At 43.5% G+C, this 16,806-nt stretch overlaps 1 protein-coding gene across 1 annotated transcript in view; it reads left to right on the forward strand.

The window, feature by feature from the left end:
- nmt1a (N-myristoyltransferase 1a) overlaps nucleotides 1–16,806 on the forward strand; it is an 83,272-nt gene that overhangs the window by 21,695 nt on the left and 44,771 nt on the right. Inside the window, exon 2 of the mRNA XM_078529863.1 lies at nucleotides 13,781–13,883. Within this exon, the coding sequence (XP_078385989.1) occupies nucleotides 13,781–13,883 (103 nt within the window). The remainder of the gene's footprint in view (nucleotides 1–13,780; nucleotides 13,884–16,806) is intronic.

Consider the following 16,806-nt stretch of genomic DNA (forward strand, 5'->3'; position numbering starts at 1 on the left):
TCACCCTCTACACCTCAACCTCCTTCCCACGGCACCTTCCCATGCAACCGCAGAAGGTGCAACACCTGCCCCTTTACTTCCCCTTTCCTCACCGTCCAAGGGCCCATACACTCCTTTCAAGTGAAACAGCATTTCACTTGCACTTCCCTCAATTTAGTTTACTGCATTCGTTGCTCCCAATGCGGTTTCCTCTACATTGGAGAGACCAAACACAGACTGGGTGATCGCTTTGCAGAACGCCTTCGGCCTGTCCGCAAGCATTACCCAGACCTCCTGTCGCTTGCCATTTCAACATTCCACCCTGCTCTCATGCCCACATGTCCATCCTTGGCCTGCTGCATTGTTCCAGTGAAGCTCAATACAAGCTGGAGGAACAGCACCTCATCTTCCGACTAGGCACTTTACAGCCTTCCAGACTGAATATTGAGTTCAACAATTTTAGATCATGAACTCTCTCCTCCATCCCCACCCCCTTTCCGGCCCCCCCTTTTTTTTTCCAATAATTTATATAGATTTTTCTTTTCCCACCTATTTAAATGTATTTCCATCCATTGTTTTATCTCTACCTTTTAGCCTTTTTCGATTCCTTCACCCCACCCCACCCCCTCCAGGGCTATCTATACCTTGCTTGTCCTGCTTTTTACCCTTAATTAGCACATTCCTTAGATAATATCACCACCTTCAACACCTCCTTGTCCTTTTGTCTAGGACATCTTTTAGCTATCTCCACCTATCACTGGCCATCTATCCAGCTCTACTTGTCCCACCCCCCCTTAAACCAGCTTATATTTCACCTCTCTTCTATTTTTACTTAACAAAAACAAAAATACCTGGAAAAACTCAGCAGGTCTGGCAGCATCTGCGGAGAGGAGCGCAGTTAACGTTTCGAGTACGAATGACCCTTCAACAGAACTAAGTAAAAATAAAAGAGAGGTGAAATATCTATTTTTACTTAGTTCTGTTGAAGAGTCATACGGACTCGAAACGTTAACTGTGTTCCTCTCCGCAGATGCTGCCAGACCTGCTGAGTTTTTCCAGGTATTTTTATTTTTGTTTTGGATTTCCAGCGTCCGCAGTTTTTTGCTTTTATCCAGTTTTCAAAGTCCTGCTCACTGTATATTCCAAAGGAATTGGATTAGAATGTCCGCTAATTGTTGTAGAACAAGTAATCACATTTTGATGTTTCACCTCAGAAACTTTTGACCCTTTTCAAGATAGTAGAAACTTTCATCCTCCAGAGGGGGTTTGAGTGTCTGTTCGTTGTATATCCTGTCTGGCTAGCAGTTCCCCATTGTCTTGATAGGATTACATTTGACTAAACTCCAGCACTTTGGATTTTTAATACCTTCCTGAGTGCTGGGTTTCAATGTCTCTCTCTCTTCACACTTCCTTGGGGGAGATCTTGTTTGTCTTTCTCACTTCACCTTGGAAGGCGGCCTCGCATTTTTTAAAGCCGTTCTGTCTTGTTTCAAATTAGAGTTTCAGTTGAAGGTTTTTTTAAAAATTATTTTTCAAAAAATAAAGAGCTGCGCCTTCATGACAGAAGGCATTTGGAACGTTGGTTTTTATTGCAAGGGGAATGGAGTATAAAAGTAGGAAAGTCTTGCTACAACTGTGTAGATCATTGGTGAGACCACACCTGAGGTGCTGCATACAGTTTTCCTTACTGAAGGAGGGATACACTTGGATAAAAACAAAAAGCTAAAAGCTACTGCGGATGCTGGAAATCCAAAACAAAAACAGAATTACCTGGAAAAACTCAGCAGGTCTGGCAGCATCGGTGGAGAAGAAATCAGTTAACGTTTCGAGTCTTCATGACCCTTCGGCAGAACTGAGTATAGTTAGGAGAAAGGTGAAATATAAGCTGGTCTAAGGTGGGGGGGCGGGGGGAGCACTGTGTGCTCTTTCTTTATATCAACACCTCTTTGATCCTTTTGTCTGTGACATGTTTTGATTATCTGCTCCTATCACTGCTTGCTTATCTCCACAATCAGCACACCCTCAACTTCTCTCTCTCCCCCCGCCCCCCCACCTTAGACCAGCTTATATTTCACCTTTCTCCTAACTATACTCAGTTCTGCCGAAGGGTCATGAAGACTCGAAACGTTAACTGATTTCTTCTCCACCGATGCTGCCAGACCTGCTGAGTTTTTCCGAGGGATTCACTTGCATTGGAAGCAGTGCAGAGAAGGTTCACCAGCCTGATTCCTGTGACGAAGGGGTTGTCTTATGAGGGTTAGCTTGAGCAGTTTGGGCCTATAATCATTGGAGTTTGGAAGAATGTGATGTGATCTTTTGAAACATTGAACATTGAAACATATGGAAGCTAGAACCTGGCGGCAGAGTTTAAAGATAAGGGGTCTCCCATTTAAGACGGAGATAAGGAAGGATTTTGTTTGACGGCCTTTAGTCTTTGGAATTTTCTTGTTCAGAGAGCAGTGGAGGAGGAGTCAATAAATATTTTCAGGGCAAAACTAGACGAAGCTTTTTTTTGTATTCATTCATTCATGGGGTGTGGGTTTCGCTGGCTGGGCCAGCGTTTATTGCCCATTCCTAGTTGCCCTTGGGAAGGTGGTGAACTGCCTTCATGAACTGCTACGGTCCATGTGGTGTAGGTGCACTCACAGTGCTGTTAGGAAGGGATCTACAAGGGGAGTTAGGATCTACAAGGGTGTCAAGGGTTATGGGGGACAGGCAGGAAAGTGGAATTAGGGTCACTATCAAATCAACCATGATATTGAATGATGGAGCAGGCCCGATGGGCCAAATGGCCTATCCTTCCTATTTCTGATCTTATGGTCATGGGCTAGGGGAACTGCTATCTAAATTTACAGATACCACTAAAATAGGAAAAAGCTGCATTTTCATCACACTTTGCATGACCTCGGGACACCCCAAAGCACTTTGCAGTCAATGTAGTACTCTTGAAATGTAATTACTGTTATAATGTCGAGGCCAATTTGTGCACAGCAAGCTCCCACAAAGCAGATGTGAAAGTGCTCAAATAATCAGATAACCAGATTTTGATTGAGGAAATATCATTGCCCAAGACAATGGGAATAACTCCCCTGATCTTGCTATGGAATCTTTTATGCCTACCCAAGAGGGCAAAAGGGGCCTGGTTGAATGTTTCATCTGAAAACTGGTACTTCTGGTAGTTCAGAACTCCCTCAGTATTTCACTGATGTGTCAGCCTGGAATATGCGTTCAGATCTCTAGAGTGGAACTTGAATCAACAACCTTCTGACTCCAATGAGTCATGGACACAAATTAAATTATTCTGAGGATAAAAGGAAGCTGTAATGGGACATATGATAGAATGACAGAACACAAGAATTAGGAGCAGGATTCAGCTCCTCGAGCCTGCTCCGCCACTGAATAAGATCATGGCTGACCTGTCTTGTGGCCTCAACTCCACCTTCCTGTCTGCCACCCATAATCCTTGACTCCCTGTCAATCAAAAATCTAACTTAGTCTTGAATATATTCAATGATCCAGCCTCCACTGCTGTCTGTGGAAGAGAACTCCACAGACTCATGACCCTCAGAGAAAAATCTCCTCATTCCTTATGGAATTTGCACCTCTGTCTATATAACACTGGGATGCAGTACTTATGGGGACAGACCTGTCACCATAACACAGGTACAGAACTGGTATGTACAGGTCTTAACTGTATAACACTCAGACTTATTCCTGCCAGTACATTACTGTCATTGAATAATACTGTACAGTATTTGTGCTGGTCTGTCATTGTATGACACTGGATGCAGTACTGGCGGGGACAGGTCTTACTGTATAACAACTGGGTACAAGAAGTAGCTATACTTGGATTTAAGTGAGAAACACCGGGAATAAAGGAAAGTAAGGGCCAGTATAATAAAGTAATATAAATAAACCAAAGTAAAATAAAGCTAAGCCATGGCAGGGCAGCTCGGTCGAGTGGAATGTGTGTTCCGTAATATATGCAAAGTCATAGATGCTACCAGTGCCCTAGACGACCACACGTGCAGGAAGTGCTGCCAGCTGCAGAACCTAGAGCTCTGGATTTCGGAGCTCGAACACCGGCTGGAGTCACTGTGGCACATCTGTGAGGCTGAGAACTACATGGGTAGCGCATTCAGAGAGGTGGTCGCACCTCAGCTTAGAAACCTGGAGGCAGAAAGAGCCAGGCAGTCCAAGAGAACTAGGCAAGTAGTGCAGGAGTCCCTTGGGGCTCCACTCACAAATCGGTTTTCTGTTTTGGAAGCTGGTGAGGGCGCTAGTTCCTCAGAAGAGTGCAGTCAGAGCTAAGTTTGTGGCACTACGAGGGGCTCGGCTGTACAGGAGGGGAGGAAGGAGAAAGGAAGAGCAATAGTGATAGGGGATTCATTAGTGAGGGGAACAGACAGGTGTTTCTGCAGCCATAGAGGTGACTCCAGGATGGTATGTTGCCTCCCTGGTGTCAGGGTCAAGGATGTCACCGAGCGGCTGCAGGACATTCTTCTGGGGGAGAGTGAAGAGCCAGAGGCCATGGTCCACATTGGGACCAATGACTTGGATAGGAAGGGGGATGTGGTCCTACAGTCAGAATTTAGTGAGTTAGGTTGAAAACTAGCAAGCCGGACCTCGAATGTAGTAATCTCCGGATTACTCCCGGTGCCACGTCCAAGTGAGTACAGAAATAGGAGGATAAGGCAGATGAATGTATAACTAGAAAGATAGTGCAGGAGGGAGTGCTTTAAATTTCTGGGACACTGGGACTGGCTCTGGGGAAGATGGCACTTGTACAAGCCGGATGGGTTGCACCTGAACAGAGCTGGGACTGAGTTCCTTGCGGGTCGTTTTGCTGGTGCTGTTGGGAGGGCTTCAAATAACTCGGCAGGGGTGGGAACCAGGAGAGAATGTTAGAGAGGAATACCAGAGTGCACAAAATACTGGGAGAGACAGATAGCACTAATAAAGACAGTAGTTTGTTAATAGTTGGATAAAAACAAAAAGCTAAAAGCTACTGCGGATGCTGGAAATCCAAAACAAAAACAGAATTACCTGGAAAAACTCAGCAGGTCTGGCAGCATCGGTGGAGAAGAAAAGAGCTGACATTTCGAGTCCTCATGACCCTTCAACAGAACTGAATTGGAGTAAGGGAGAAAGTCATGAAGCCTAATTCAGGGTTGCTGTGCATGTATGTGAATGCATGGAGTATAGTAAATAAGATTGGAGAGTTACGGGGACAGATTCCCATGCAGAATTGTGATGTTGTGGCGATAACAGAGACCTGGCTCAAGGAAGGGCAGGCCTGGGTGTTAAATATTCCTTGGTACAAGGTGTTCAGGAAAGATGGAGGAGGGGTGGCTGTATTGGTTAAGGAGAGCATTGCGGTGCTGGAAAAAGAGGATGTCTCAGAGGGTTCAAGGACAGAGTCAATTTGGCTAGAGCTAAGGAACAAAAAGGGTGCAATTACATTGCTCGGTGTAGTTTATAGACTGCCAGCCAGGGGGAAGGATGAAGAGGAACAAATCTGCAGGGAAATTAGAGAGTTGCAAACACTATAGAGTAGTTATAATGGGGGACTTTGCCTGAATGTAGACAGGGACAGTGGTATTGCAAAAGGTGGAGAGGGGCAAGAATTTATAGTTTGTGTTCAGGAGAATTTTTTACGGCAATATGTGTACAGTCCAACAAGAAAGCACTGTTGGACCTGGTTCTTGGAAATGAGGTGGGCCATGTAGATCAAGTGTTAGTGGGGGAACATTTAGAAGATAGTGATGATCGTATCGTAAGGTTCAGTAGAAAAGGACAAAGTGCAATCCAGAGTAATAATAATTAACTGGGAGAGAGTCGACTTCAATGGGGCAAGAACGGATAACATTAGTAATCACGTAGTAAAATATGGGTTGATTAGGAAGAGCCAGCATGGATTTCTAAAGGGAAAATTGTGTTCAACTAACTTGCTGGAGTTTTTTGAAGAGGTAACAGGGTAGATGAGGGTAATGCTGTTGATGTGGTGTACATGGACTTTCAAAAGGCATTCGATACAGAAAAGTTATAGCTCATGGAATAAAAGGGACAATAGCAATGTGGATGCAAAATTGGCTGAGTAATAGGAAACGGAGGGTAATGGTCAATGGATATTTTTCGGGCTGAAGGAAGGTTTGTAGTGGAGTTCCCCAAGGGTCGGTATTGGGACCCTTGCTTTTCCTGATGTGTATTGATGATCTGGATCTTGGTGTGCAGGGGACAATTTCTAAGTTTGCGGATGATACGAAACTTGGAAGCATTGTAAACTGAGAGGAGGACAGTGTAGAACCTGAAAGGACATAGACAAGTTGGTGGAGTGGACAGATAGGTGGCAGATGAAGTTCAATGTGGAGAAATGTGAGGTGATGCATTTTGGTGGAAGAACATGGAGAGGCAATATAAAATAAGGGGTACAATTCTTAAGGGTGTGCAGGAGCATAGGGACCTGTGTGTATATGTGCATAGATCATTGAAGGTGGCAGGATGGGTGGAGAGAGCAGTTAATAAAGCATACAGTATCCTGGACTTTATTAATAGGGGCATAGAGTACAAGAGCAGGGAGGTTATGATGAGCTTATATAAGACACAAGTTAAACCTCAGCTGGAGTATTGGGCACAGTTCTGGGCACTACACTATAGGAAGGATGTTAAAGCATTGGAGAGAGTACAGAAGAGGATTACAAGAATGGTTCCATGATGAGAAACTTGAGTCAGGAAGATAGATTGGAGAGGTTGGGACGGTTCTCCTTGGGGAGGTTAAGGTAAGGGGAGATTTGATAGAGGTGTTCAAAATCATGAAGGGGCTGGATAGAGTTGATGGGGAGAAAATGTCCCCACTCGTAAAAGGGTTGGACCAAACTCAATGACTCAGGCCTCTGCTCCTGTTGGAGGTGGCTCTTCCATTACTTTCCCAGAGGAGACTGAAGACCCCAGGATGTTTGTGCACTATGACCAAAGTGCTTCTGGGGGAGGACTGTGGGGCTTCTTTAAGCGTGTGGCAGGAAACCCAGTTGTGAAATCAGTTTTGGATAAAACGAAACATTCTGTAGAGTCCATGATCACCAACCTGGATCCAGGCATGTTTTGGTAACTTCTAATAAAGAAGTCAAAGTGGCAGCTATTCGGGATGCTTTCCAGGAAATGTTTGGATTGACCACTGTTGCTGGGGAAGCCGGCCAATCAAATATTACCCCACAGCCTGTTGGCTATACGGCAGGATAAAAGGGAGCCCAGGAAAGGATGGATAGCCTGCGAAGATCAGCAATGATTCATGAAAAACAGATGACGGTTTCCATTGAGAACTTCCCCTGCCTTATCCCCGTAACTTTGCACATTATTTAATGCTATACTAGCAACTTCCACGTTTTCACCATTCTTTGGGTAAAGAAGTTTCTTCTGAATTCCCTATTGGATTCCTTGGAAACCAATTTGTGCACTACAAACAGCCGCATAAAGCATTGTGATAGTGACCAGATCATCTGTTTTTGTGATATTGATTGAGGGATAAATATTGACCAGGACACCAGAGAGAATTCTCCTCTTCTTCGAGATAGAGCCACAGGATATTTTACATCCATCTGAGCAGGCAGATAGGCCCCTACACGGTTATACTGTAACATCCACACTGGTAATCTGCTGCACTGTTGACTGAGGGTGAGCTATTGCACCAGAGCCATGTATGTGCACTAGCAACGGATATGGGTGTTGTACTATAATGTCACACTCGACAGTGCAGTATTCCCTTAGTGCTGCACTGGAGTGTCAGCCTTGATTTTTGTGCTCAAACCCTGGAGTGGGACTTGAACCCACAACCTTCTGACTCAAACAAGAGTGCTACCAATTGTGCCGTGGCTGACAGTATTTCTGAAGTGTAGTTTCTGTTTTACATTCAATTGAACAGTTCACCTTGTATTTCAAAGGACTTTTCACTAAAGTTATAGCATTTCAGCAGTTTAAACTGTAGTGCCTGAATGAACATTACAGGATGTGTGTGTGTTCTGGAATTGTCTGTAAATTGAACACAATGCTGACATGTGGTGTTCTCTGTTGGAACTGCACAGATGCACCCTAACCAATGTGCAGAATGCATTCTAGCTTCCCTCTGCTTTTGTCACCTCCCTCCCATGTGATGCACCATATTTTTGCTGTACAAATAGTGGTAAATTAGTGATCCTTCTCCCCATGGATCCTACCTGATAACATGTAAGTAGCATTAAGGCTAATTAGTATCTTATCACTTGGTACTTAGGTATTTGGCTGATCGGTATTTACAGTCAAGTAATTTCAAGGAAGAAACCCGGTTTTTAGTAGCTGCAGTAACTGCTAGCAATCCATTGCACAGGCGTTTACCTCAGTGACCACTACAGGGTTAAAATGTAATATCCACACGGGTAATCTGCTGCACTGTCGACTAAGGATGAGCTATTCCACCAGTCATGTATATGCACTAGCAACAGATATGGGTGTTCTACTATAATATCACTGCTTTATAAATCTTGTGTAACGATTTCTCTGTAACTTACTTAATCCTGATTATGAATTTAATAAGTTCTGGAAATGGTTCCACAAACAGCAGATGAACGAATGGTCAGATAATTTGTTGATGTTTAGTCAAGGGTTGAGCAATTGTCAGGGTGGACACTAGTAGAACCCCCTATTCTTTGATTAATGTCAAGGGATTTGTTGTATTCACCTGAATAGGTGCCTTGTGGTGCCTTGCTTTGACTTTCCCTTCAAAAAAACGGCACCTCCACCAGTGCAGCACTTCTTCCTGCTGTATTGGAGTGTCAGCCTGGACTGTGTGCTCAAGTCTGAGACTGGAGACTGAACCCATGACTTTCTGATTCAAAGTTGCAAGTGCTACTGTGGAACAAAGCTGACACTGGGCTGGGACATTGCCAGTGGGGTTGCCAAATCACTCAGGATTGTTCAGAGTCTTCAGGAACGTTATATTAATCTCCTAAGCACTAGAAGCAGCCTAGGGGGAAAATGGGGAGGAGTAGTTTATATGATGTACCTGTGGAATTTTTAAATGGTAATAGCTCACCTAACATGTGCATGGGCAGCATGTTTCCTGGAAGCTGTAGCTGTTGACCTGTTCCTGCTGTTCAGAGGTGGGAGGCTCTGAGGAGAGCAGAATGACAAGTCCCAGAATTCCATGCTCCCCAAACAATGGTTTGGTGGAGGCTGAGTACTGTCACTCAGACTGCTTGTCACTCGATGTTCATACAGAGCACTGAGATGGGCACAAGTCAAATCTTTGTCATCCTACTAAGGACAAAAATGGACACCTGGTAGTTTAGCAGAGCTGTTGAAGAAATGCACTGCAAATTACTGTAAAAATTTAATGGGTTTAACTCATTGACCATTATTTTGGCAGTGAATTATGATAAGGCTAATGGTGCTCGCTGTTATTTACATGTAGATGCCACAACAACCTCAAGCAAGGGGCAGATGTCTTGTTAATTGTGAAAATCCAAGCGTTGCTGTTCTAGTCGTGCTGCTGTGCTGTAACCTTCACAAAAATGGCATTTTGCTGTCTGCCTCAGCGTTGACCTGTATTAAACGGAGCGAAGTTACAGTATCAACTAAAGTCACTACATCAAGTTGAGTCTTGTCTACTTTTAATGACAATAACTAGTACTTATTGTTGGAGATTTTTAAAATGTACAATTTTGAAGCTTTTAATAATTTTTAACACAAGTGCAAGGCCAGTTGATGCAGTAATGCAGTATTCAAGGTGCTGCTTAGGCCCACAATGCCAAGCACGTGTTGGTCTGCATGGACGACCAGTCAAAAACAGACCGTTTCTGTCTGTGGCTTAGTTGGTGCAGCCTCTGAGTAGTTGAGTCAAGCTGACAAAGATAACCTACAGTTAGAGCCCTGTTCTGAGTCAGTTAACCTCAGTTGTGGTGGTGTTACAGTTATCCTCCAGGCTCCTACATTAGAGAAGGGGAAAACGAGCCAGTGTTCCTGCTCCTGGTCACTTTCCAGTAACTACTGGAGCTGTGTATTAGTGATGAAGACAGTATGGTCTCCAAGGTGAAATAGCCCACGAAAGCTGATTGTATCTGCATGCTGTTCCTTGTATGAGTAAACCCAAGTCTCTCTGAAGATTAACATTTACAAGTTCCACACTTCAAAAAAAATCAGCTTTTCTATTCTTTATACCAAAGTGAATAACCTTGTGCTTCCCCACATTAACCTCGATCTGCTTTCTTATTTTCCACTCACTTAATGGGCAGAATTTAATTCAGGCAACAGGGCTCTTGCCCACCAGCTGGAGAGCTGGTGAAAATCCCGTATTGCCTCCTTTGGAGAATGACTGCCGTATTAAGTGCCAGCCAAGCACTTAAGTGGCCAGCGGCTCTTCATTGCTTGGCATCACTACCGGGTCAGCGGTGGTAGTTGCCAGCAATGTCACCCACCAGAGGCACAGGATCAACGAGGGACCTGGGCTACAGATGTGAAGGTGGGAAAGAGTCGCTTGCTAGGAGGGGTCAGAAGAAAGCCCAATGCCTGGTCCCTCAATCAGGCATTGAGTGCCCTTGAATGAGGAAGCCTCCCCTGACCCACCCGGGAGACTGCAAGTAAACACGACATGGTTTGCTTTTTGGGCTTCCTGCATGCCCACCATTGGTTCAATATCAGCAGTAGCAGGATGAGGCCCTTAAGTGGACATTAATTGCCCATTTAAGGGCCTCAGTTAGCCTCAAGGAGGGTAGGTTGTCGACGAGCCTTCCTGGTCTGGACTTAGTTGGGTTTGAGGTGGAAGATGGCGGGGTCCACACCTGGCATCACCCTGCCCTTTAAAATGCCCATCCTGCATCCAAACCTGCCTCAGGGCATTAATCCGGCCCTATCTGTCTATATCTCTTTGCAGCCTCTTTGTGTCCTCGCAGCTTGCACCATTAGCAAATTTGGGTACATAACTCTGTCTCTTCATCCAAGTCATTAATATAAATTAAGGAGCTGAGGCCTCAGCACTGATCCTTGCAGCACTCCACCAGTCACCACTTGCCAACTTGAAAATGCCCTGATAAACCTTACTGTCAGCCAACTAATCCTCTATGCCTGGGGGTTACCATTGACCAGCAACTGAACTGGACAGGCCATATAAATACTGTGGTTACGAGAGCAGGTCAGAGGCTAGGAATTGTGCGACAAGTATCTCACCTCCTGACTCCCCAAAGCCTGTCCACCACCTACAAGGCACAAGTCAGGAATGTGGTGGAATACTCTCGAGTTGTCTGTATGAGTGCAGCTCCTACAACACTCAAGAAGCTTGACTCCATCCAGGACAAAGCAGCCCGCTTGATTGGCACCCCATCCACAAACATTCACTCTACAACTTCCTACCTAACAGCACTGTGGGTGTACCTACACCACATAGACTGCAGCGGTCCTAAAGGCAGCTCACCACCACCCTCTCAAGGGCATTTAGGGATGGCCAATAAATGCTGGTCTAGCCACATCCCATGACTGAATTTTAAAAATTGGAGCCCATCTAAGTGGACCATCTGCATCGTTCCTGAGTACTGGTGCCAGTTTTCTATGAATTGAAACCCTGTCTCCCCATATCACACTTTCTGCCATGTGTTTAATTCCCTAATCCGCTTGATCCTAATGCCAATTGGCACGTGGCTGAAATAACAATCCAGAGACGATTGCCTTTTGAGGTTCTGCATTTTAATTTGGACCCTAACTCCTCAAACTCTCCCAGCAGGACATCATTCCTAGTTGTACCACTGTTATTTCCCATGTTGACCATATCAATGGATCCTTTCACTCCAAGTTTGTCTCCAGTCAAGAGGAGATGCCCTTAACCCTGGTCCCAGGCAGGCAACACAACCTTCAGAACTCCTGGTCATGGCTGCAGAGTACAGTACCTATCCCCCTGACTAGACTGTCTCCTGTCACTCCTACATTCCTTTTCGCTGCCCCCCCACCCTTCCAACCCCAAACCCCTTTGATTGGCCATATTGCACTATGGTGCAGGCTGCCAGTTTGCTCACCCGCCCTACAGTCCTTGTTCTCTTCCCCATTGGCAGAAAGTACCTGATGCCTCTGGGACAAAGTTAGGGGCTGAGCACCCTCCATCACTATGGATCCCTGTGCCTGCCTGACTTGCAGTCACACCCTCCTGTCCCTGACCATTGACCAACTCTGAAGATTTACTTATCCTAAGTGGTGTGACTGCCTCCTGAAGCAAAGCGTCCAGGTAACACTCCTCCTTCCTGATGCCCCACAATCTCTGCAGCTTGGACTCCAACTCAGCAACTCTGAGCTCAAGCTGCAGATACTTACGTCAGTTTTGGTTGTCTGGTTCTGCAATGCATTCTACGAACTGCTAAATGTTACAGTCATGGCACACCACCAGCCCTGTTGCTAACACTATTTATCTATTTCTTTAGTTAATTAGTTGCTAATTTAGTAAAGTAATTGCAATGGCTTGGAGACAAAAAAAAACACTCACCAGCTACTGGAGATAAAACAAAGAATAAAAAGCAGCACCTCATTCACCCTCTGCACCAAATTCTCACTAGCACTGAGTTCCCAATTTAGCACTCACTTCCTGAAGCACTGGTTCCCGGGTCACACTACTTCCCCACTGTAAATTTGAGAAAACAACATCAAACTTAGAATTCTTCCGACCTGTTATCTCAGTGCAATTTAACGTCTGTAGCAAACCAACACTTTAAACTGAAAAATAACCCAAAACTCTTGAAGGCGGAAGATGAGTTCTGGTGATATTGGATTAGTGTTCACATTTACAGATTCTGATTTTGTTTATGCTCAGATAAGTTTCTTTTATGTCAAATTAATCCCTTCTTTCCTCAAGGTGCTGATTCTTGGTTCCAAACAGGTACACTAAGTGGCCATTCATGCTTGAGCCGAGGTATTGTGTTTTGGCTATTCAACTGTGGGGATGTCATAACAGCATTCCTGTCTTGTTTTATCTGATCCCCACAACAATGCATTTTCCAAGATGGGATTGCTAGACAGTGATCTGAAGTGGGGATCCAAGAGCACAGAGAATGATTGTGTCTCTCTTGCCATCCTGTCTGAGGTCAGCTTATTTGGCACAGACCTGCCAAACTCAGGGCAGTGTGTCACTTTCACACTGCCTTTACCAGCAGCTGCAGTGGGAAGCACATGAATTTCTGTTCCAGTATAGCTCTGGGGTCCTAACTCCAGAGTTTATCCATCGCACATGCTGCCACTCTGGAGTGAAATGCACTGAAGCATGTGGTACAGTTTATTTGGGGACTAGCACACTGTCATTGCACATTGCTTAGGCAATGGTAATCCCCTATAGCTCCCAGCTGATTCCTAATGAGTGCATTGTTGGAGTGAGACTGCAAATGCAGAAGTCTCTTTGGGTTCATTTCTCCGTTCATTACCACAATGTCAGTAAAACCCATTGGTAGGATACCTGCTTGTCCATTATTGAAGCCAAGGATAGTTCCTATAATCTCATCGTGTTTCAGTAAAATTTGATCACATTGCATAAATTTTCCTTTCGGTATGCATCCTCTAGAGTTTGAAATTAGAAAATATTGCCAAGAATTCTAACAATCTACATTGTTAATTATTCTTTGGTCAGGATTTGGTAGCAGTGCAACAATGTTGTCAGGGGTCTTTGATTCAAAGATTGAAAACACTTTTTCCGCTACCATCTGTGCCTTATGCTGTAACCAAAGTCTGGCTGAGTTTTTCTTCCATTACAGCCTCAGCTTTCCATCGTATAATTTTTCTTAGCTCTGTTTTCTTTCTAAATCAGTAAGAGTCCCGGGGATGAAACGGGAGCAAAGAAGAAGAAAAAGAAACCGAAGCGGAAGAAGGAGAAGGGTGGAGGGAAGCTAGACTCGGACGATCAATCAAAGGTATGGTTTATGGTAAAAAGTGTTCTGTAATAAGAGTACTGTCCAGAAATCTTGGTGCTACAGGCAACCACTTTCTTCACAGAATAAAGAGCAAGCTTAGTAATTTTAAAAAGGCATCTGCACACTTCCTCTAATTTGGCTCTTCTATATAATTAAAGGTCTTGCATATAGCAGGCTGAATATTAAACACACAGGATGGCAGGATAAATCCATCTGAGCAGAAAAATCAAGCGTGTTATTCAGTCAAATATTGTAGTTAATCATTGTTGTGATGAAGGATCCGAGAGGTCATAACCTGTCTTTTCTCTTTAGCATTCTTTGCTTTTTGTTTCAACTTTACAGAAAATATCTTGTTTAGTTTAACCATTCTGATTGGCTGAATATCAGCCGTGACCTGAAAGCTTGCAATTTCAGCCAATCACATTGCTAAATTAGTTTTCTTTGTGGTTTCTGCTGCTACTGTTTCTATCTGACCCTGCTGAATATGGAGCTGTCTGTATAATATTTTATAATTTTGATAAACACACAATTAAAATGAGCTTTTTTTTTTCTCATTTTCCTTTTTATACAAATGGCCTGCATTCGTAAGGTGTGAGAAGAATGATGTTGAAATTTGTTGATACCAAATTAGAGGAACAGTGCAGGTAATGGCATGTGCCACCTATTTGCCTACTTAGCTTAATGCAGTCCCTTTGCATTAAGCTTCTAAATGTAGGTCATTAATGTAAATGTGAAACAACAATAGTCAGATCCCAGGTGTGAATCCTTTAGCTGCTTTACTTCATGAACCCTGGGTACCCTACGTAGTGCACCCCTATCCCTCATCCTTTAACATGTGCCTATTGCTTTCTACTCTTTAACCCAGTTCCTGTTTATTCCCAAGATTCATCCTGAATCACTATAGTTTTAAGTTTAGCTAATTGCCTTGCAAATTATTAGAATATGAAGTTACCATTACCACAAATAGTTATCAAGGCAAGGACTACGGCATCATTTAATAGGGAATTAGAGAAGTTAATTGAAAAGGGACAATGTGGGAAAAGTATGAAGCAAGAGCAGGGAAACTAAATTAGGTAGAGTTGAAGATCTGGCACTGACACAGTGAGCTGAATGGTCTCACTCTGTGCTGTAATTTCTATGATTCTATAAAATTAGTCATTCTGTTTCTTCTAGCAGAGATCTGTCCTTCACAGAGCCCAAGCTCAGTTCAGTTGCATTCCCCATGTTCTATCCACTTTTCTTTTAACCTGCACCTTGGCGTGTGGAAAAAATATGGATCAATAAATGACAGCCAACACACATTTGTTTAATGGCAAATCATAGTTGACTAACTTGATTTGAGCTGTTGGATGAAATAATGAAGAGGATTGATGAGGCCAATGTGATTGTGCATGTGAACTTTCGAAAGGTGTTTAATAAAGTACCACATAATATATTTATTAGTAAAATCTAAGCCCATGAGATCCAAGGAGTGTCTTCATGGATACAAAATTGGCTAAGGGACAGGAAGCGGTTGTTTTTCAGACTGAAGGGAAGTTAACATTGGTGTTCCCTGGAGGTTGGTATTCGGACCACTTTTTTTGATATAAATTAATGATCTGGACTTGGGTATATGGGGCATAATTTCAAAGTTTGCAGATGATGTGAAACTCAGAAATGTAAAACAGTGAGGAGAATAGCAATAGACTTCTTTACAACATCGCCTGATAAAATGGGCAGACGCATGGCATAGGGTTGCATAGGATATATGGCACAGAAGTAGCCATAATATAACAGAAGGTGCTGGAAAAATTCATGGGCCCTGGCAGCATTTGTGGAGAGAGAGAGTTAAAGTTTCGAGTCCAACATGACTTTTCTCAGAACTGTCTGGAAGAAGAGTCATATTGGACTCTAAATGTTAACTGTCTTTCTCTCTTCACAGATGCTGCCAGTCCTGCTGAATTTTTCCAGCACTTTGTTTTTATTTCAGATTTCCAGCATCCACAGTATTTTGCTTTTATTTTAGACAGAAATAAAACATTTAGCCCAACCAGGCCATGCTGGTGTTTATGCTGCACCCGGGCCTCCTCCCATCCTCCTTCATCTCATTTTTATCAGCATAACCTTCTATTCCCTCCTCCCTCGTACGCTTGTCTAGCTTCCTCTTAAATGCATCTATAACATTTGCTTCAACTGTTCTCTGTGGTAATGAGTCCCACATTCTCACCATTCTTTGAGTAAAGAAGTTTCTTCTGAATTCCCTATTTGATTTCTTGATGACTATCCTATATTGATGGCCTCTAGTTATGCTGTACTCCACAAGAGGAAACACACTCTTTGTATCCATTCTTATAACCTCTCATCATTTTCAAGATCTCCATTAGGTCATACCTCGATCTTATTTTTTTCAAGAGAATAAAGACCCAGCCTGTCAATCCTTTCCTGATGTGTATGCCCAAGCATTTCTGGTATCAGCCTTGTAAATCTTCTCTGTATCTTCTCCAGTACCTCTATCGTTTTTATAATATGGTGACCAGAACTGCATGCAGTACTCTGTGTGGTCCAACTAAGGTTAGATAATAGGTTTAACATAACTTCTTTACATTTCAATTCTATCCCTCTAGAAATCAAGCCTAGTGCTTGATTTGCCTTTTTCACAGCCTTGCTCACCTGTGGTGCAACTTTTAGTGATTGATGTATTTGTACTCTGAGATCCCTTTGTTCTTCTACCCGACTTAGACTTTCACCTTCCGAGTAATAACCGTCCTCCCTATTCTTCTTGCCAGAATGTACTACCTCAGTGAACTTCGTTTTTCCATTATTTGCCCATTTTACAAGTTTATCAACATCCTTCTGTAATTTGCTGCAATCCTCCTCAGTATTCACTATTTCCCCCAAACTGGTATCATCCGCAAATTAAAAATTGTGTATTTGATTCCAAAAT

The sequence above is a fragment of the Cetorhinus maximus genome, chromosome 25 (genome assembly GCF_964194155.1).
Source record: "Cetorhinus maximus chromosome 25, sCetMax3.hap1.1, whole genome shotgun sequence".
Taxonomy (NCBI): Eukaryota; Metazoa; Chordata; class Chondrichthyes; order Lamniformes; family Cetorhinidae; genus Cetorhinus; species Cetorhinus maximus.